The sequence below is a fragment of the Cygnus olor genome, chromosome 5 (assembly GCF_009769625.2).
Source record: "Cygnus olor isolate bCygOlo1 chromosome 5, bCygOlo1.pri.v2, whole genome shotgun sequence".
Lineage (NCBI taxonomy): Eukaryota > Metazoa > Chordata > Aves > Anseriformes > Anatidae > Cygnus > Cygnus olor.
The window spans coordinates 18866510-18888014 of record NC_049173.1 but is presented as its reverse complement, the minus strand read 5'-3'; the positions used below and the strand labels follow the sequence as shown (position 1 = coordinate 18888014).

At 38.4% G+C, this 21505-nt stretch overlaps 1 protein-coding gene and 1 long non-coding RNA gene across 2 annotated transcripts in view; one reads left to right on the top strand and one right to left on the bottom strand.

Annotated features, from left to right (window-relative positions):
- Window positions 1-1376: 1376 nt before the first annotated feature.
- On the top strand, window positions 1377-10030 carry GPR65 (G protein-coupled receptor 65). Its single transcript, XM_040557552.1, has 3 exons — window positions 1377-1495; window positions 3525-3620; window positions 6409-10030. Exon 3 carries the CDS (start codon window positions 6527-6529, stop codon window positions 7568-7570), a length of 1044 nt encoding a protein of 347 aa, XP_040413486.1. The 5' UTR covers window positions 1377-1495; window positions 3525-3620; window positions 6409-6526; the 3' UTR covers window positions 7571-10030.
- LOC121070419 overlaps window positions 3634-21505 on the bottom strand; it is a 39254-nt gene continuing 21382 nt past the window's right edge. The window contains exon 3 of the long non-coding RNA XR_005820061.1: window positions 3634-4044. This is a non-coding gene — a long non-coding RNA (uncharacterized LOC121070419). The remainder of the gene's footprint in view (window positions 4045-21505) is intronic.

The following is a 21505-nucleotide window of genomic DNA, read 5'->3' as shown; positions in this document are numbered from 1 at the left end:
TTCAGTGAAATATAGGAATCCTCAACATAGGAGCAGAACCTGCCCACCAGAAGTTGTTCTTAGTAGATGTTATGTTAGGGAAAGACAGGTGAAAAGTGAGAAAACGGGTCTTTTTCTGATGACTTTTCTCTCAGTGAAAATAAAGGCTTGACTGAAATTTATTTTAGAAATTAACCTAACCTATCATCAGCCTTATGTGCTGAAAAGCCTAATTTTCACCAAGCTGGAGGGCGCTATGTTACCAGTTAAGGAATGACTGCAAGTATAGAATGATTTGATAATCAGTAGAAAAAAACTGTGGATAAAAAAGTCATGCTCTGTCTGGAAAAAAAAAAAAAAAAAAGGAACCAAATCTCTGCATCCAGTGGTTATTATAGAGCTGCCTGGCACTGTTCTCAGAGAAGTCAGGATTCGAGAGGTTTTAAATTTGCCCATCTCTTTCATTTCTCCTTAGCATCTGAATCATCAAATAGGCCAGTTTTTATATTACACAATAGATGTACATTTAAAGTGAAATTGTACCCAGTTTTTTAGAAGCAGACATCAATCGTTCTAAACAATATTTATGGACAAATCAGAGCACACAATAAATTGTCCTGATCAAAGAGGTAAAGGAGAAACTGGGCCTATGTAACATTTTTTTCCCTAATTGAATTATCTGTTAAAAGAAACACCCCCATGAAAGCAGCATACAATCTCACATTCAGTTTATATAAAAATATACAAATGTGCAAACTGTTGAAGTGCATGAAATTATGTTATGCCCTGTTAACTAACACTATGCACAAACTTGCTCCCATCAGAAGGCAAACAAAAAAAAACAGTAACAAAGATCCTGAAAATAATTAAACTCTTTTTGAACAAGCTCCTAAAATCCTTATGATGTATTTTTATGGGTTTTTCTCTAATCATTTTTTCTTTGATTCTGTGATAGATTTGTTGGAAACGGAAAGTGCCAAGTCTTCTGGTCAAAAAAGCTTCTATGTTTTGAACACATACAAATAAAGCTGTTCCATTTCTGTGGAATGGTTTCTCTTCAGGATGCGTTGTATCCTAAATAAGAGGTTTGTAATATACTCTACTCATTTAATTTTGTGATTTGGCGATATTTTCAGTAAAACTTATGTAAATTTACCAAAAATATAGCTAGATTTACCGATCTTGTTTTTTTTTTTTTTATATTGTTTTATGATTTATATTTATATTGTGTTTATATAGTTTTATATTTTTTTTATACTTCTTAATAAGTGTGTTGTCTTTTTCCCAGGGGGTTTAAATGAGCAGGTTTTTTTTTTTTTTTTTTTTTTTTTTTTTTTAAAGGGGGGAAGTGGAAAAAAATTAAGAGGCTTGTAAGGAGTTGCATCATTTGTGTATCTAAGAGCAGCTTCCTTTTCCTTTATCTGATGAAGTGGTTTCTCTTCTCAGAACCAGAGTCTGGTTGCACTACTGATGGTATAGGAGTAAAACTGCTACGCGGGAGCACATGGCTGTCTAGGTAAGAGTACAAAATCCAATAAGTTAGCAGATAGACTATTAATGTTGTGGTACAGGTCTTACCCTGTCTCTCCATTAATGTGATGCTGACATCATGCAACAAGGAGAAGGGACACAAAACAGGCTGGAAAAGACTGCTCTGGGAGGAGTATTTCACCCCCAGCACATGCAAAACATGAGGCAAGAGGGCGAACAACATTGAAAGGATGAGTTAGAAAAGACACACCAGCTTGTTTTATTCTTTTAGTTGTATTGCCTTGACCATAATACCTATTGCTTAGGAGAGGGGAGGAAGGATGGAGAAGAAAAGGGTATGAGTTTTCAGGATTCTGAGCTGTCCTGTTCTCATTGTAAAATTGCCTCAGACCTCACAGAGGGTTCCAATAGCTCTTCTATTATTGTTTTTTAATAAGTTATTACATTAATAAGGTACTCAGTGTTATTTATGTGAATATCCACAATCCTTAAAACTTAGCAGAAAAACAAGCTGTTCTAAAAGTAGCTTCTTAGAATACCAAGTGTCATGTACATGAGAATATTTTGTACATCATCTTTCTGTATGCCTAGAGGAAAACATGAGGCACAGAAAGATATAGCAAAATAACGTTCACCTGTGTGGTCTACATCCTTAAAAAAAAAAAAAAAAAGGTACTTTTTTTCTATTTGCTCATGTTAATGAGTTTGTTTATGCTCTATAAAATAATCCATAAAGTGTATCTCAAAGGCTGAACTCTTTTAGACCTGCTTGAGTTTCTACAGAATCTCAGAGAGCTGTGAGCAAAATTTAGTGTAGTATATGAAAAAGTGCTGTTCATTTTAAGCAAAAAAAGACCATGTTACTGGAGGACATATTTCAACTCTCCTAAACTGTGAAGGTTTTCAGAATTACAAGGTTTTAAGAAGGTTTTGAGATCTTCTCATTATAGAAAAGATCCAGCTATCGGTTGTCCCTCTACTTGAGGAAATCAACTTGGCTGTATAACTTATTTTAAGAACACAAACCAATCTGCTGTTGAAATTGTTTAGAGAAAAAAAAAATCAAAAACACATCTGTCCTTCCATCTTATGGCTGATACACAGTAGCACTGGTACAGCAGCTACTCTGCAGATCTAGCAGACATAATGTTTTCTTCCCCTGAATCTTATCTACTAGGCAAAGTACATGCAAAAATATACTATATTATAATGCATATTGCGTACAGCAACTTGTCCTTTATGAACTTGAATTTTAAATAGAGGACATATAATGGAAATGTATTGGTTGTGGATGCTTCCAAGATTAAGCTGGTGACTCTAGCTAATCTCTATATATTTCTAATTAGTGACTGAACTCTGTCAGTAACACAAAATCCTTACAGTCTTCGCCATCTTTCCTAATTTCCCAAACTGTAGTAGGATTCTTGTATTTTAAAAATAAAAAAGACTCCCCCGTTCTCCCCTCAGAAAGTTGTTTACAGAAAAGAGTATGGAATATCCATTGTGTATTTGTGCTTATGAAAGGATAGTTGCTTGCTTACTTTGTTACTTACAAAATGTCATAAATGCAGAGACTGTGTAAAGTTCTCTTTGAATCCAAATTAGATACTGTGGAAATGCATCAATACAAATACATTATGTAACATTCACATTCATTTGCAGGTTTGTTTGCATATGTTACTTGAAGCATAACATTTGCTAGTCCACTTCTTAAATATTATGTCTTACTGCTAGTTATTTTATTTTTTCAGAGTTCTCTTAACAGCAGGTTTTCTGTAGCAAAATGATAAAGAGATTGGGAAAACGATAATCATTGAATAATCTGTCTAAAAGAGAATTGGCTGTTGAGAAATATATACAGGGATTTTTTTTTTCATTAGTACACTTCTGATACCAAAACAAGTCTACAAAATAAGGGGAGACATTTGAGTCACAGACAGTTTGAATCGTGAAAGACAAACCATTAGACAGTATCTTTAAACAGAAATTCCTTGATAGATTTTTAGAAAAATTCTAACAGTAAATGGGAAAAATTACCAAACACTGTGTTTCAGGGTGTCTGTAAGCCAATACCATCTTCCTGAAGAAAACTAGCAGGTACGCTCAGGAGCTGAGAAAAAACATGGGAATGCTTCAGATCATGCTTTCAGGTAAGAAAAATAATTTTGCATTACATAGTCCTAATTACCAGAAAAGTGCTGTGTAAGGAAGAATGGTATGGACAGATTCCTCTGAGACAAGACCCCAAATAACTGTAGCGAAATGTGTTATAATCAGATGCAAAACAGTGCTTTTTGCTTTTCTATTTCTGTGCAAAAAACTACAACATACATTGTGACCTACTTCATTTGCTGGCTCTTTGACACACTTCAGTATAGGTCAATACATGCCAGAATGACACACTTTTTGTTATCGTTGTCACTGAAAGAATATCCTCCTATAAGTAGCATCGATGTGTCATCAAAGCTAGGACATGGATTACCTGAGGAATTTCAGACTGGCTTCTGAGCTTTGTTCATAGAAACTGTTGATGATAGTAGTTGAACATAAAAGAAAGCCATGGGGTGTAGTGACCTGTGAACAAGAAGGACAGAAAATATTGCTGGGGTGTTAACTTTCACGTCATCTTAGCTCTCTTTTTGAATCCCATCTTCAGTGTCCCAGCCTGCCATAATCCAGTTAGAGCTTAAAATGTTAAGACAGGTGGCAAAAGAGCAAAGCAAGGTCTTGCCTTAAAGAACATGCAGTTTATTCAGATGACTACAATATAAAGACAGGTGGTTTACCTATGATCAGTAAGATCAAGAGAGGAAAACTTTTAGAAACAGTGAGTTAAAAAGAGAAGGTTAAAGGTAAGTTAGTTGGTCTGTGCCTAGGTCTGAAAGAGATGATTTAGCTAGCTGTGGGAGGATCTGTGGTGTGTAACATGAAGACAAGTCGGGAGCTTATAAGGAGGATGAGTCTATAATATAGCAAGTCAATTAACAATGGAGAAAGAGTTTGTGGGGGAGGAGAAGGAATTCCAATTTCTCAGTCATGCGCCTAGTATAAACACTGCCTCATCCACTTACTGCATTACATACATGCTTCTGAAAGGGCACATTTCCCTGTTAGACCTGTTATAGGAAAAAAGATGCTAAAAATTATATAAAGAAGAGGTATGTATTTTATCTGTTACTTATCTCATCAGTCTGCATACATGTGCTTTGCTGTTGGTGAGAACTGGGCCAGCAAAACGCTGGGATCCAATTTCTAGAGCTAGATGTTTAATGTGTGATACTTACCTATATTGGTGAGCCTATGATGCCCTATATACTGTGCGGTTTTAATAAACCACACTGAAAAGCATATTTCTTATGTCTGTCTTACATATAGACACTGCTTTTTTCAACTAGTCATCATATAAGTAAAGCTTCTCACTGGAACAAACTGAGAAGTCTTTCTCAAGAATTTTCGCTATCTTTCAAGCACATGAATGAATTTAGGACTAACTGCGAAAAGTGAGCCAATAAATCAGTGGCTGGTAAAAAGAAGTGTGTGCTTCCTGACTGTTTATGTCATTACTCCTTTTTATTTCCTGAATATCAGTGAAAGTTTCTCTATAGAAAAGAGAGATCCATGTAATAGCTTCTGAACAGTAAATAAACTTACATGGGTTTCTCTGACAAACCCACAAACCTCCACACACATGCATCAGACCCATAAAGGGCAGAATGAGTTTGCCCACCACATAGGAAAATCCCTGTACCATAAATTGCTTTCAGTTTGAGCTGTTTCCTTTGTGAGAACAGTTGTAGACAGTTCTATCTTGCAACCTACTCATTCTACAACCGCTTCACCTCCTCTGCTGGCAGTCTAGACTCAAACCACAGATAAATTGTTAGAGGTGATCTCTGAAGCAGTATATTTGGCAACAGAGCTGGACCACAGCAAGTATTCTCCATGCTTGTGTTTCCTGAATTTTTTGGTTAGATCTCTGGAGAAGGGAATTACTGAATGTCAGAGCTGTGACGTAACCAGTGAGTACCAATTGTCTCATAGCTATGGTAGTACACCCTTTCTTACTGAAAGGTCAGCTTTTCTAAGTGCTTCTAAAACTTATGCAGCCAACTCCTCCAGTCCCATTTCTTACTCAGGGCTGCCATTTTACTATTTTCATGTTAAAGCTGTTGACCACATGGCTGTTGTAGTGCCTAAGACAAGCTTAATTGCTGATGATTTTACAAACTCATGCAAGGCAACCACAATTTCTTAGAGGAAAGAATTGTAAATAAAAAATTGTACTCAGAGAGTCTCCATCTGATTTGAGAATTAAGCCTGGCAGATTCTCCTGTGCATGCAAAAATCCAGTAGCTTGCCAGGTTTCACATGAAGGTTATACGCTGTAACCTTTGCTGGAATAGCAATATTGATGGCAAGCTCTTGGGGGATCACATACTAAGGAGGGGTGGGGAACTAGGGAAATGTGCAGATGTCGCAAGAGAGTGATTAGTAATAGGAATGCATATCAGCCATGTTCTCCTCTTCAGGGCATATACGAACATGTGGAAGTACCTGAATCCCTGTCTTTGTTTCTCCATTGTTTTAAAGAAGACGAAAGCACTGGGGATAAGAAATCTGCCATATAGCCAGCACCCTATTTCACTCCTGTTTATTATTTGCGGTGCACTTTCTGATCTTCTTTGACTTTCTCACAAGAGAGACCTTTGATTCCAGCACCCTACCCCTCTGGAAGTGTCTCATACTGCTTCTGCTGTATAAGCTTGCATATGACTGACCTTGACCTTCTTAGACATTGGGGTTCTTCCTCTGCACATGTCCATCCAGGAGTGTTTAAAACTTTTGGTCTCCTACAAAGACAATTTATTTCTTCAAAAAAACAATACCACTAAGAAGTCAAAAAATGTTATAGCTGATATTTTTCCTTTTTGACAACAGAAAGGTGGAATCTTACCAACCAGGTCCTGAAGAACTAACAGATGACCACCCATCAGACTACAGAGGGATTTTTATTGCATCTGGGCTGGAATTAGCACAAAACTCCTCAGGGTGGACAATGAACAACACTGCTAAGTGCCATGATGATCACACCCTGGATAAGTATTTGTTTCCATTTGTGTACAGCATTGTGATAGTCATCAGTATTCCCATCAACTGCATATCCCTCTATGTGTCTTGCATTCAAGTGAGGAAAAAGAATGAGTTAGCAGTCTACCTCTTCAGTCTGTCCCTGGCTGACCTTTTGTACTCTGTGATTCTGCCTCTGTGGATTGATTATGCCTGGAATGGAGATAACTGGAGGCTCTCTGCCACACTTTGTCAAATTTCTGCCTTCCTTATGTATATGAATTTCTACACTAGCACTGCATTACTTGCTTGTATCTCTGTCGACAGATACCTGGCATTAGTTCACCCCTTGAAGCTCCAGCACTTGCGCACAAGAAGATTTTCACTGATTGTCAGCATAATTGTTTGGCTTCTGGAAGGCATCTTGAATTCTGTCATACTGATGAACAACGACGTATTCAGTGATCCTTGCAATTCCACTAATCATACGTTATGTTATGATAAATACCCCCTGGAACTGTGGCAGGCACAGATAAATTTACTCCGGATATGCTCAGGGTACCTGGTTCCTTTGATAATCATTGTGTTTTGCTATCATAAAATCTACCAAGCAGTGAGGTGTAATCAAGCCACAGTAGATGAAGAAAAGAAAAAAATCAGGAAACTTATATTGAATATCACAGTTACTTTCATTCTTTGCTTCACGCCTTATCATGTTGTATTGTTTATTCGTAGCATCAAGGAACCGTACTCCACTAACCCCCAGTTTTTGCAGTTGATGTATAAGATCTACAGAATCACACAAGCCTTAACAAGTTTGAATTGCATTGCCGATCCGATTCTTTACTGCTTTGTGAGTGAAACTGCACAAACAGACATTCTGAATTTGCTCAGGTGTTGCTTATACCTACGAAAGCCTGAGGGAAACCAAGTGGAAGAACATACTCTGTGCAGTTCTACTACAAAGAGCAATATCACCTACAGAACGTGCTGTGAAACGGAGACTCTCTCAAAAACAGCTGCAAGAGCATAGTCAAAGAAAAAGTGGATAACATAAAGCAAAAAGAAAGGAGAACTCTTCCGCCATCTATACCTAGGAAATACCCCAGAAGTATACTAATCTAAGTGAAACCAGTAGCTGGAACTAACGAGAACTTATTACAGGGTCAATGAAATTGAGGGAGCATCATCATGTATCTTTAAAACAGATGTGGTACATAAATCAACAAACAAACATACAGTCAAGAAAGGTGAACATGACACGCTGAAAAAATTACTGAGGATTCCCCACCCAACTGCCTCCTGTCTCAGATTGCTAGCTAGTCCATGTGCTGGGCATACATGTACTCAGCTGGAGGAAGGCTGAAGTCCTCTTAACCAGTCATTTGTTTTCCTGTTTTAATAAAAACCTAAAGCTTAGCTGTGAAGGAGCCTTATGTAGGATTGTTTTTAAATCTGTGGTAGAAATGAATAAAGAACGCACACAAACACAGATCATTCAAATGATTGACAAAGGAGCAGACAGAGAGAGGATGTTCAATCTTTTCTCTGATGTGATGGTGCTATGAAGATTCCTGTCTTTCAGTAATGGCTCAACTTCTCCTTCAGCATACCCCTCCCATTAGCCACTTCTTAAAATTGTTTACCTCATGTAGACAGAGACTTAACTTTTATCTTCTTTGGAAAATGTCCTAATGTATAATTATATGTCATGTCTTTTCATTACAATATGAGTATTGGGTTTCAGATAGTTAAAGATTCATTACTTAGAGTGTATATAAGGAACCAGATTCTAGCCACTGATGGTTTAAGTCAGATGAAATTTTTCCTAATATGCACAAGGAGGAAAGGAAAGGAATGGAAGGTGAGGTTTCACATCTCCACAACACAAAAGACTAGTCTTTAGTCTTGCTTATTTTGACTGTAATCTGGAGTGGTTTTTTTTGTTTGTTTTTATGGAGTCAACAGAGCAAGGAGGTCTATATCCACTTATATAACTGCAGATGGAGGCTTCAGCTAGTTATTGGCCGAGCTCTCAGTCAGCCAATTTTACAAAAATTCAAACAAGCCAACTAACTATACTAAAAAAAACAACAAAGAACAAGAATGGACCAATAGCTAATAAGAATGGCAGCAAAGGATCCCAAATTTTAAAAGGGTTGAAATTAGCACAAATCAAATGTAGAGCTGTTAACACAGGGATCTGGTCACATGCAAGCTCCCTGCTATTGCTGTGATTCACTGGTAGTGGTGGGCACCTATCCCTGTGAAAAGACAATCAAAACACTATGGGGTTTTCTTTGTCTCCTCATAAACTTTTCACTTTGGGTCAGTTTCCAGGAAGAATGTTTGATTTTGGTGGTTTTCCAGTTTCATAGAGAAAAAAAAAAAATCTTTCCATCAAAAACAACCCCCTCTGCAAGTCTGCAATGGAAAGAATTTGTACCAGCACTTTTCAGCACAAGTAATGGAAAGAATTTGGACCAGCACTTTTCTGCACAATTCTAGGACTGACATTATACTTGGAGGACCAGCACACAGTGATCACAATCACCACTGAAATTTGTGCATGGAAATTATTCATTTCTCCATTACAAAGAGCCACTTTTGTTGTTTTCATGAGTTCCTGGTTGTGTCTATTTATATTTTCAATCAATTTCACATTCTGAGATGGGAACTTGAGAGGCTGAGGAAATTGGAGTTGTTCAGCCTGGAGAAGAGAAGACTTTGGAGGTCCTAATATCAGCCTTACAATACCTGCAAGGAGAGCGTTGAGAAGACGGAGCCAAGCTTTTCACAGCAGTGCATAGCAGAAGGACAAGAAACGCACATAACTCAAAACAAGAAGGGTCAGAGTCGATATAAGCAAAAATTTTTGAACTATGAGGACTGCCAAGCAGTGGAGCAGGTTGTACAAAGATGTTTTGCACCATCCGTCCTTGCAGGTTTTCAAGGCCCAACTGGACAAAGCGCTTGAAAAACCTGGTCAGGCCTCGTAGAAGACCTTGCTTGGAGTAGAAGGTTGAACTAGAGACTTCCTGAAGCCCCTTCCAACCAGAATTCTCCTGTGATCCTATGAACTTTTATAAATACATATGTCACTATTCTGGCTATTACCTTCCTCTTTAAAAAAGTAGGTTCCCTTCCCTTCTTTGTTTCCATTAATCCTTTTACTGGATTTTGTTTTCATGTGTTTTTTTTTTTTTCTTTTCTGTAATTCCATTTTATATATTATGAAGCAAAAAGTACGTGAACAGCAGCACAAACTACTTCACCACAGACGTGTCCCTGTGCTGACCTAAGAACACAATGTATTTTGCAATAGAATGTGAAATTTCACTGCTGCACTGGAATAAAAGCAGAACCAAGATTCACTAACTTCACGGAAAAAAAAAGAACTTGATTTATTTCTAGACCTTTCATGTGCCAAAAAGGTTGGAAAGTTAATTCCTTGTTGTGTGGTTTTTGTTTTGTTTTGTTTTTAATTAATAGGGGATAACGATAACGAAATATATAACGATATATATAACGAAACATAACGAAAGCTAAGATAATGAAAGCTAAAGCTAAACAACAAAACTGAGTAAAATTTAACCCGTGTGTCAGGAAGCCGTGAGAGCTGGCTGCTTTGCAAGGTAACCAGGAGCTGAGGATGACCGCAAGGCGAGCAGGGCAGTATCCTCACCAAAAAGCCATGCAATCCCACAGCACCCAAGCAAGGTTTGCAGAGCAGATCTGGTGATGGTAACAAGCATCAGCCAACAGCTGTCCGATCAGCAGACAAATCACATGGACGTGCTATAGTGATAAGGCAGGTCTGAGGCTGAGCCAGGAAGCCAAGACAACAAGTCAAGGTTGTCTAAACAAGTCAAGGTCAGGATCATCAAAGTACAAGGCCAAGCACCATGTTCCCGAGATGTGTCTCAGGTGAGGGCACAGGGCAAGTGCCTGAGCTTACAAGCAGCTCCTGTGCCAAGGAGGAGAGATCGCCACCAAAAATCCTTCCAGCTTCCTCTCCCACCCACCTGGCCCTGTGTTGCATGGCAGCACAACATCAGTGCTGGCCTCCACACAGGCAATCAAATCCAAGAAGGCAGGGGAAGAGGCTGCAGTCTGTAAGGAAACTCAGGGCCCTGACACTGCGCACAGAGCTTTATTTCCAAAAAATTTGGCCCTGAGATTTAACACATTTCAATTTTCTGCCTTTGCCCATGAAAGCCCTAGCTTGGGTCAGCTTCTATTTTTGTGTGTGGATGTTTTTTGTAGCATCATTTCTTATAGTATGTCCCTGCCTTACTGAAGATCCACTTCAGATAAAGGAAAACAATGACGTCTGGCCCACAGGCTAGGCTTCTTGAAGGAACTCCGATAAATTAGGTGTCTACTTTACGAAGATAAAACATAGGTACCTAATCCCTTAGGGCTGCTCTGAAATGCTCACTTCACCTGTTGAAATAACAGCCCTCTGGTAAAATGAGGAAACTGAGATTGCAATGTCCTGTACTTCAGTTATTTGTGTATTTACCTCATTATTCTGACATAGCTAAAAATTTGCAATCTTTTTCATTCTCTCTCCAAATTTGTTTGTCCCAGCTTGACCAAATTTCCTGTATGAAAATGGACATCTATATTCTTTTTGGAATCACACAGTATTATAGGAGAGAATTCCACAGTGAAAAATGTCTTCATGAAGGCTCCAACCCATGCTGTGCATACTGCATTTAGTAATAATATTACTAAATATTCCATGTAGAATATGTAGAATATGTATTCCTAATAGCTCTGCAGACAAAAACCAGGTGCAAATTCACAGAAACCACTTCAAAAGCAAGAACATTTGTTACAGAAAAGAGTTTATAAAAATCCAAAGATCTATTTAATAGCAAGAAGAAATGCATTCCTCAGTGAGACACTGTAGTTCCTATCTCACTTCCCAATCTATACAGTAAGAATATGGTTAATTAAAGGGCCATGATGGTAACTTAGTTAATACCTGTAGGGTATGAAATATCAGTGCCAAATGATATTGTCAGCACAGGAACACCAGAGGTGGGTTTACATGTCAATAATTCACTTAAAGCAGAATCCATCTCCCAGTAGTCCAGCAAAGATATAGCTCAGCTTCTTAAGCTTTGAAGTTTTCAGTGAACCGTGGAGACCTTGCTGGTGGAGTTTTAGACTTCATTTGACCTGTGTTTCCTAGAACATTAGCCATGAGCTGCCTCACGATGCACATCATTGGTCTTTTCTGATGCAATTACACATCAGCTTTGTTTTCTTAATGTCACTGGGGTCAGTCCTGACTCACATGGTTGTAGACTAACAAAGACTAACAGAAAGTCGTCTTTTTTTTTTTCCTCGTCTTTAACATGTCTAACTTCAGAGCAACTGGGAAAATTGAAGGAAGTGTGAATTTGAGCTATGAGATTAAAATATTCCATTTCCTGTTTCCATTCACAGAGAACAATGTTACTAAAATGATTCTAATTACTCCAGTGACAAGCTTCAGAAACTCTCACTTTTATGCCAGTAAAGGAGTGCAATGCCATTGTTTAGCCACATGCCACTTTTCACATTACTTACCAGTATCTTCAGTGTTGTCATAGGTCTAGTTCTCCATTTTCTAACATGGTAAAGCTGCATCTTGTTTGCTGCCTGTCTCCACTCAGCACAGAGAGGGTAAACGGGTGGGAGCACTAGAGCATTTGGGACCAGCACGACCTCAAAGGCAGAGCAGCCACTTGTGCAGAACGAGGCCACAAGGAGGAAAAGCCTGGGTTACTGGTCCTGCTGTAAGGAAGGGAATTGAAGTGTGGCCCTGCATACAGCAGGGTCCTGGAGAAACTGCTGCACCCAGGGGATGGGTGCTGCTAATGGCCAGGGTTTTCCTTGTTCCATGAGATGGCAGCTCCTCATGGTCCCAAAGCCCTGCAAGACAGCAGCTTGCCCCTGCCCGGTGCCACCTGCTCCACTGTACCTGCATCTGACAAACCATGGCCTGGCATTGATAAAGAGCGTGGGGCATGGCAGGGAAACTCCTGGTGTGTATCCTAAAGGTTTCTTTCTTCCTTTACTATTGCTGCACCACAATATCTGTGTTACTGATGAAAAGCTAGTCTAAGACGGTATAGGGACTTCTTGGCTGTCCAACAGTGAATTAAAAGTAACCAAGCTATTTCACATCTTTTAATATCCTAGAAAGGCAAGCTTTCTTCTGGACTGAGACTTTTAGAAAAATAAACAAACAAAACACACACAAGCAAACAAAACAGAAAACAGTAAAGAAGATGCTGTATCAGCATGCATCAAAATAGTTAGATCCTCACCTGTGCCAGGGCAGCTCAGCTACCGCGTGCTGCATCTGAACTACAGCCTGCACACATCAGAGCTACAACGTGTCTCTGTAGCACCTCTCACTGAAGGTCAGAGTGCACACTTACGTATAATGATCTCATCATAATAGCTAATGTAAAATGGAAATGCTAGAATGGTGGGAGGTATGAAACACCACCCCCTCCAAAAAAAAAAAAAAGTCAATCCCTTTTCTATCCCCCCCCCCTTTTTTTTTTTAAATTGACTTTGTATATTTTGGTGACAGAGGATACAGATGTCCAGCTCCCTTAAGTGGAGTGTGCAAGAACCTAAAAAATAAAAAAGACCATGTTTCACAAAAACTGAGGTAGCTCTCATGAGCTGTTACTTCAAATTTAGTATTTTTGGAAATATTATTGCTATGGCAACCTCTTGGTTAGTGGTTCAATACAAGGGACAACAGATTGATTATTTTCTTTTTTCACCTTTTTTCCCTTTCCTTTTTTTTTTTTTTTTTAATCCCCCTGGTAAATGCAAATTCTGTTGCTGGATGAAAAATTGAGATGGTGACGGATTGGGTAAAAGCACACCCAGATACTGTCCTGGTATCTAATCACATATAAATATACAAGTAAACACCATATTTAGTTTTATATTCATATAACAATTAAATAAAATAGGGGTGCAGCTCGTGCCTCACCCTGGTTTTTTTGTTGTTGTTTTTTGTTGTTTTTTTTTTTTGCTATGGCTCTTTAAATCATCTAGATGCAGCTCGTTGTCTTTCAGACGAGATACTGAAGGATATTTATCATAAGCAATGACTTTCACAGTCCTTTTCCAAGGGCTGGTGGTAATATCCCCAAATCTGTGCTATATTCAATCCCAGCTGAAGCTTTATTTTGACTTTTAAAACCATGACTTTTGTCTTTTTTTTTTTTTTTTTTTTAAAGCTTCCTCCTTTTTAACAACAGATATGCAAAGTAATGGCTATTTTTCCCACCCCAGATGAAGAATGGCACCTAGGAACATTCTAATTTTAAATTTCTAACACTTTATCACAGTTATTTGTGCCCAGCCCAATGAGATCCTAGCCCTATCCTACAGATACATCAAGCTATTGGAAAAATTGTCCCCTCAGTTTTCTTCTTCTGATACCTTTGCAGGTATGATGGCAAGTTCTACATCCAGAAAGCCACAGTCTAAAGGAGAGGTTGATACGTGGCCTTCTGTTTCACATATTTAACTACATGTGTGAGGAAACACTGTGAGGACAATGCAGTTTATCCTGTAAAGGCAACGTGGGCAGGTTAGGTTCACATCCTTAAAAGCAGGTGAACTTATGAGGCCAAGCAGGCTTGACTGATGAGATTATCTTTCCTGGCAAACTTATATATATCAGCAGCTTCACTCCAATGGGAATAAAGAAAAAAGGCTGGGTTGGAAAATGACAACTCCAATTAAATATATCCTCTCCCTCCTATTCCCTTGAACAGACTACTGATGCCAGATGCAAAACTGAGCCACAGCAGTACAGCATGCACATCAGGTCACCCTCCTGGTTCAACAGCTCTTATGGGCTCTTCCAATTCAGCTTTCTGCAGCCCATCCAGACATACTACAGGTGTACTGGGTGTGAGGGTACACAGCCAATGACCTTGGGACACAGCTCTTTCCCTGTTTCCCTTTCCTTCCCTTGACAACTCACTGTTCCTGCGTGTATCCTAGTCTGAAGCACCAGATATCTCACAGAGCTCTCATGTATGACAGCTCCAGGATCTCACAAAGTGGGCTAGTTTACAGCAAACTCATCTTCTGAGGTAGCTTTTCACCTTAGAAGACCCAAGAACTCCTGAATGAGAAGGAAAGTAAAATACCCTAAGACTTAGAGTGCAACAGAATCTCCAACTATGCCAAGTATTTATGAAGCAATTCCTAAGATTAATATTGAATGAGAGAATAAACACATGGCTTCACCCAATTTCTTTGCTTATCCTGATGGTCTACAACACAATAAATACCTTCAGCAAACTAAATTTTCTGCTCCTCCTCAGAACTCAGAAAAGGTCAAACAATGACTGCTGATACACTCATGGAAACTCCATGCAGGCAGAAATTAGCTTGCTTTCCTGACACAGAGTGTATGTGCACACATTGCTGTCTGGCAGCTCAGAACATACGGGTTCTGCATAGCATAACCAACCTGAAAGCTTCATACCAAGAAGTTGTACAGGAAATCAATATTGCATTCACATTCATATTTGTTGCAGTGTTAGTACCAGAAACGTGTGAAATAAAGTTGACTATTTCCTGGTCAGCTATTTTGACAAGAGCAGTGCCAACCTTCCTTACCCATCTGCATGGCTGTTAGTGCATAATGTAGTGTGTCAGTCCAGTCCACATATCGCTATGGGAACCCATAATATAACAAAAGTAGTAAAGTACTGCAACATATACTGAAGGCATTCCTGGTGAGTCAACATTTAAGGTTGTGCTGAAATCTGCAGCTCCTGTTAATTCCCCTGTAATGTTCTGTTTGAGTAACACATTTCTTCACAAAGTCTAGCATTTGCACTTAGAAGATTTATTTCTGTGAAAAGCAGGAAATAAATTTAGGCAGTAGCATTTAGTAGTTTAAAATTAGCTCCTTTTGGAAAGGAAAATTTCAGTTCTGAAGATTTTTTTGATCCCTACTACATCGCTAGCAGATTCAGAATTTGACTTTAGATAGGCCTGACATAGCAATTTCAAAAAGATCCAGGACTATTTGTCAGCAGAGACCATCATAACTCTGTCTCTACCAAGGGAAGTAAAGGGCAATAAATTTATTTAAAAAAATAATTCTTCTTGTCTCACCGCTATTTATACTCATGATTTCCACAGAATTTTTTCGTGTGGTTATTTGAAAGTCATAGCTCTTGTATCTGGAGGTCCATGTGCATTTTCCCTTACCTTTTCTTGTGTTTTATGTTTATCACTGCATGTAGGGTCTTGAAAATGTTAATTTTAAATGCCTAAATATCCTGGTGGTGTCCAAAATAACTGTGTTTTAAACGTCATTATTCTTAATAAAATCTTGACACTTTGATGAACCTGATTTGCTATGAGTTTTGTCTTGAAGCTTGATGTTCAGTTTATTTCTGTGCAATAACAGGAAGTAACCCACAAAGGGCATCAGAATAAAAATAACAGAAAAGGGAGAGGGCTCAAAAGTATGAGCATCAAGAATCCTGCAAGGTAGATTTAACTGGAAGACTTTGCAAGAAATTGCTAACTTGCTAATTTTAGCCAATTTTGCAGTTTACTCATTTTTAGTATTTCATTCAGAGAAACTAGGACCAAGAACTCAGAGACCCTTTGAAGCACAGCATGTGCAGGAAGCATTAAGACATCCAATGCAGACACTGAGCGTGGCTTTTCACTCAGGATGTCTGTAAATTTGCTGCAAAGATATTCAAGTAATCAACCTGTGATTGCACAGAGAGATGTTAGTAATCCCTATGGTTGGATACATACTTTCTAGAAAATGCCAATTTTCCTGGCACCTCAGCAAACTTAATTTGTTCTTGCACAGAACAGGTTATGTAGCATTTTCAGTCAAAGAAATATAGCAAAAAATTACACAGAGACAATTGTCTCAGTTGTACTTGCAGAAGTCTGAAATGAGTGATCTGAGAGTCTATCCTCACTAGGTGGCGATTTTGGTCTGTTTAGTCAGGCCTTAGACAAGAACAGAAAAAATCCTAGTTTAAAGATGTGCTTCTTACATACAAGAAAAGGGAGTCTGAGAACAGGGTTCGCCACTGCACCTGAGTTTACATGAAGAAGGGGTGAGCTGTTGTGTTTTTTTCAGTCTCTGCCTTGAGCTCCTGCAAAGTGTTAGGCTATGACTCATCAGACCCCAGAACTAGAAGTTTAAAAAAACAATTTAATACCTATCACTGCATGTTATGAGCTTTCTACCAGCCCAGATTTATTAACAGCTTGTTTATACTTATTTTTCTTCGTAACAAAGTTTTATTCAATTCTGTCTCCTTCCTCTCTGATATTTATTGCAATATACATCTGTGCACACACATACAGGCAGTAGGCATCTGTATTGCTCAGCAAATCAAGCTCTTACAGTCTCTAGCTTGATGGACACCTCATTCCCATACTCATTCCACCAGCTTATTTTTTTTTCCACCTGCCCTAGCTGAGCTCTCCTCCTGGGGCTGGCACCAGTTCCAATGCTCCATCAGCACATGCTCCATCAGCGCTGTAATGCTTCCCTCCATCTGCTGAAACATGTATAAAACATTTCCATAGACATTCATACTCACCCTGTGATCAGCCAGCTCCTCTCCTCAGGCATTTATAGCAGATGAGCTCCCAAAGCAACAACTCTCTTATTGTTAGCCTCAAACTACGCTAACAGGTTTTGCATTACTGAATGACCCCCTAAAACAGATTCACACTTTACCCATATTACAGCTATCTGCTTATTTGCAGATGTTCTCTGTGCTGAAGTACAATAAACAAAATTTTTCTCTGTGTGTTTCCTCACTGATCAGACCTTCCAATTGCTGCAGTAGGGTCATATCCTTCCACAAAATCCCCTCAGCCTCTGTAGGACCCAGCTTCATATCCAGAGCAGTATCAGTTCTTCCCTACTTTCCCCAGGAGCTCACATTAGAATAAAGATTTTCAGGTGCTCCATATTCCCCACACCTGCATCCCAGAAGGATTACGCCTGCTCCTTCTATTAGCTGGATCACCAGTTCCATTATGCTTTTACTCGATGGTAGTACTTTCTTCTCCTTGTAACTGCAATCAATATTCCTTTATATTTTGCCGTATTCATGATTTTCTTTTTTCCTCTGTACAAGGAGCAGACAGAACAATTACACAAGCCTCTTTCATTACTTCAGTGACAATTATGAATCTTCTCAACCCTGAAAGAGAAAATATTCATTAATTAGCTATCTTTTTAAACAATTCTGGTCTTCATTTCAAGGTGATTTATGTGTTTCAGGAAGCAGTATGGAATGAATTAAATTCCCAGCATTTATTAGCTTTATTTCTTTGTGTTTTTATTCTAGGCTATATTATTCATATGAAAAAAAAAAAATGTCATTTCAATAATGTGATATTCTAAAATAATTCCAAATGTCTGCAACTAAAACAAGAAATTAGGCTAATACACGCTGGCCACTGACACATAAATAATGACTTGAAGTACGCTACCAACTCTCCTTTTGCTAGTCTTAATGCATATACTTGCATTTTTAATTTAACAAAGAAAGAAATTAAATGTTAGGTTGTACAAGTCCATCCAATATGATGCATTAGGCTCCTGTTAGTCCGTGCCCTTCTACCCCCATTTCAATAGTCCTTGATATCCATTCCCTTCTTTCTTTCCTTTTATCTTTTCCCCAAGTTCATTCTTCTATATTGCTCTGCCTTTCTTCCTTATATATCCAGAAGTACATTTATAAAATAATCTCTGCTCACTTCCTCACAACTTTGTTGCTAGCCTAAGTAACCTTGAGCAACTGACTCAGGGAAATGTCAAATCTGGGGGCGAAAGGGGAGAAAGGGGAAAAACGTAAGCAAACAAAAAAGCTCACTAGGCATTAATATTTTGTCCGGGTCAGAAAGGACACATTTACCACAATGACATCCACAAGCAGGACTGAAGGGAGCTTTGTCAGAGGTTGGTCTCTAAAGCTGACCATCATGAAGTCTCACACGCCTGCAATAACAAGATGAACATGATGTCATATAGGGCAGGTTCCTCTTTTATACCAGAGCAACAGAACAACTTTCCGTTGTTTTTCTGGTGGGTTTTTTTTTTTCCCTTTTTTATGTTTCCTGTTATTTGGGTTATTTTTATCCTTATTAGATACTTGTCTGAAGAACTTCTTAATATAAAGCTGAAGTAACTTGGAAAATGTGTTTTTGACCTTTAAAGTTGTTTATTAGACTAAAACTTACATCTTTACCTTTGAATACAATGATCACAATCTAAATTCATGTTGAATTTCAGTAAATTAATATAACCTGATTTCCTCAGAGACGTACAAGATTACAGACATAATACTAATTTGATTCTGAGTGGTTTCTGAGAGACTTGTGAGAGGAGATATCCAGACCACACTGAAGCCTGATTTCTGAGTGCAGCACAAGTAGTTACCCAACCAACAGAAGCTGCTCTGGAGACTTCTGGGGCCATAACTTTATAGACAGTTTCAGATCTTTAGGTTAAATTAAATTTCACTTTCAAAATCTTGAAATGGTATACAGTGAAATGAGTATTCATTGATACAATGAATAAAAATAAAATCTTCCTTCTGTCTTTCCAACAATTCTCCTAAGAGACCAACTTGTCTAGTTTTATCTCTTTTTAAATTTTCACCTCACCAGTGAAGGAAAGATAACTATTTCTTCTTCTTCTGGCAGGATCTTCTTATGTTTGGGATTGTCACTATGTCCTGTAGCCAGGTCTACCTACATCTGTTTAACTTCAGAGGCACTTTTTCAGAAAGTCAATGGTTTCATCTCTGAATGAAAGCCTGTTTCTCTGAATGGAAAAGCTCTGAATGGAGCCTGTCCCTGTGCCCGGCCACCCTCTGGGTGAAGAAGCTTTTCCTAGCACCCAGCCTGACCCCCCCCGTCCCAGCTCCATGCCGTTCCCTTGGGTCCTGTCGCTGTCCCCAGAGAGCAGAGCTCAGCGCCTGCCCCTCCACTCCCCTCGTGAGGGAGCTGCAGGCCGCCATGAGGCCTTCCTTCGGACACTCTCTAACAGTTTTATGTCCTTCTTATACTGTGGTACCCAAAACTGCACACAGTGCCCAAGGTGAGGCTGCACCAGTGCAGAGCAGAGTGGGAAAATCCCTTCCCTCGACAGGCTAGCAATACCATGCTTGATGCACCCCAGGATACGGTTGGTCCTTATGGCTGCCTTGGCTCACTAATCCTGTAAAATGCTCTTCTATCAGCCTTCAATTCAGAACCATGGTGGCAACATCTACAACCCATGCAGTTCCCAACTCTTGTCCCAGGTGGACATGCAAACAACAGTATTTTTATGACATAAAGACCATGGCAGACTGGATGCATGGCCTTCACACACAGGTCTTTCCCTGCATGTACCTAAGTCTCATAGCTAGCTGTCTCTGGGCTAATATAATGTTTCAAATGATGAGCCAGTCTTAAATTCACCATTTGATTAAGTCTCCAACCTCCGGATTAAAGAGAAATATTACGCAGAATATAGCATAAATGCACATATGGGAAAAAAAAAAAAAAAAAAAAAAAAAAAAGAAGAAGGAGAAAGAAAGAAAAGAAAAAAAAGATCATTTATGGCTGTTTAATGTGTTTCTTACATGTTCTCTTTTTTTTTGGGGGGGACAGGCAATTTAAATATATACATATTTTTTTTTTAAAAAAAAGAAAAAAACAGCTCAAACACATCTATGAATTCATATTTTCGAGATTTTACTATTTTAAAACTTGAAGACATAATTAAACATTTCAATTTGAGTCAAACAAAACATTGAGGTCAATATTTTGCTTTTCTGTTTAACTAGAAAAAAAGATTATTCCATTGATTTTGTAGTCAGCCAGAAAAACCACCTAGAGCTGTCAATCTGCTTTCTTATTTAAATGAAAACAAATAATCTTGAGCATAAAGAGAAGTTATTTTCATAGGAGTTTATTACTTAAATTCCAATCATTTGGCATTATCCTGTGCAGTAACTGGGCTGTCTGAACACACTGTTAAAAACATATCAATATATTTTCTAAATGCATAATGCAATTAAATAACTGGCTTCTGAAATTTCCCAGTCCACATCCAGTGAGGATCTAGATGTTCTCCGGTACATCCTTGACTGTACTGCTGCACTAACACTATACTAGTGCACTGTGTTGCACTATTTCATACCTTTCTTGCTGAAATCTGGCAAGAGGTTTCACAGTTCTCCCTCGATGAACCTTCGCTTGCATAGAGAACTCTTTTCTTCTTCATGATCAGATTTTCCTTTTCCATAACGATACCAAAAGCCTAAAGTCTAAAACAGAATGACTACAGTGCTCTTTGTTACTCAGGGGAGTTCAACTGTATTTTTAAGGTAGCTCAGACTGTGTTTTTTCCAAAGATGGCAAAATAATCTATATTCAGAAGAAAGGACACTTTACATAAGCCCAGAGTGTAGCTTCTTGTTTAACAGTCTGTGCCACATCTACAAGCCTATAGAAAATTTAATCCAGTCATCCATACAGTACAAATGTGATTAACATAATGTTGAATATTTACAATATTTTTTTGAGGAGTTATTTACACAATACAGTGAAAAGCATTAGTTTTAAGTATTTGTATTCTAGTCTAAGTAGTCCACAAGCTCCAACAGGAAAATATTATAAATGTTCTTTGATAGAATTATGCCGATCTGTGTGGTATGAAATGAGATTTATAACCCGATTCTGAAAGACTGTATTTTAGTCTTTTCAAAATGCATGTGAAAGCAACACACTATATGGATGTTTGACCAGCAATACTTCACAGTTCTGGCATAATTATTCAATTAGATTACTCTGATGTTATTTATTTTGAAATATCTCCTTTGTAGGCCATACTATACCTAAATAAGATCAAATATATGTCAGAGTAAGACTG

What these genes read in the sequence shown, in the direction of transcription:
- GPR65 (XM_040557552.1), top strand. Translation starts at nt 6,527, where the DNA reads ATGAACAACACTGCTAAGTGCCATGATGATCACACCCTGGATAAGTAT.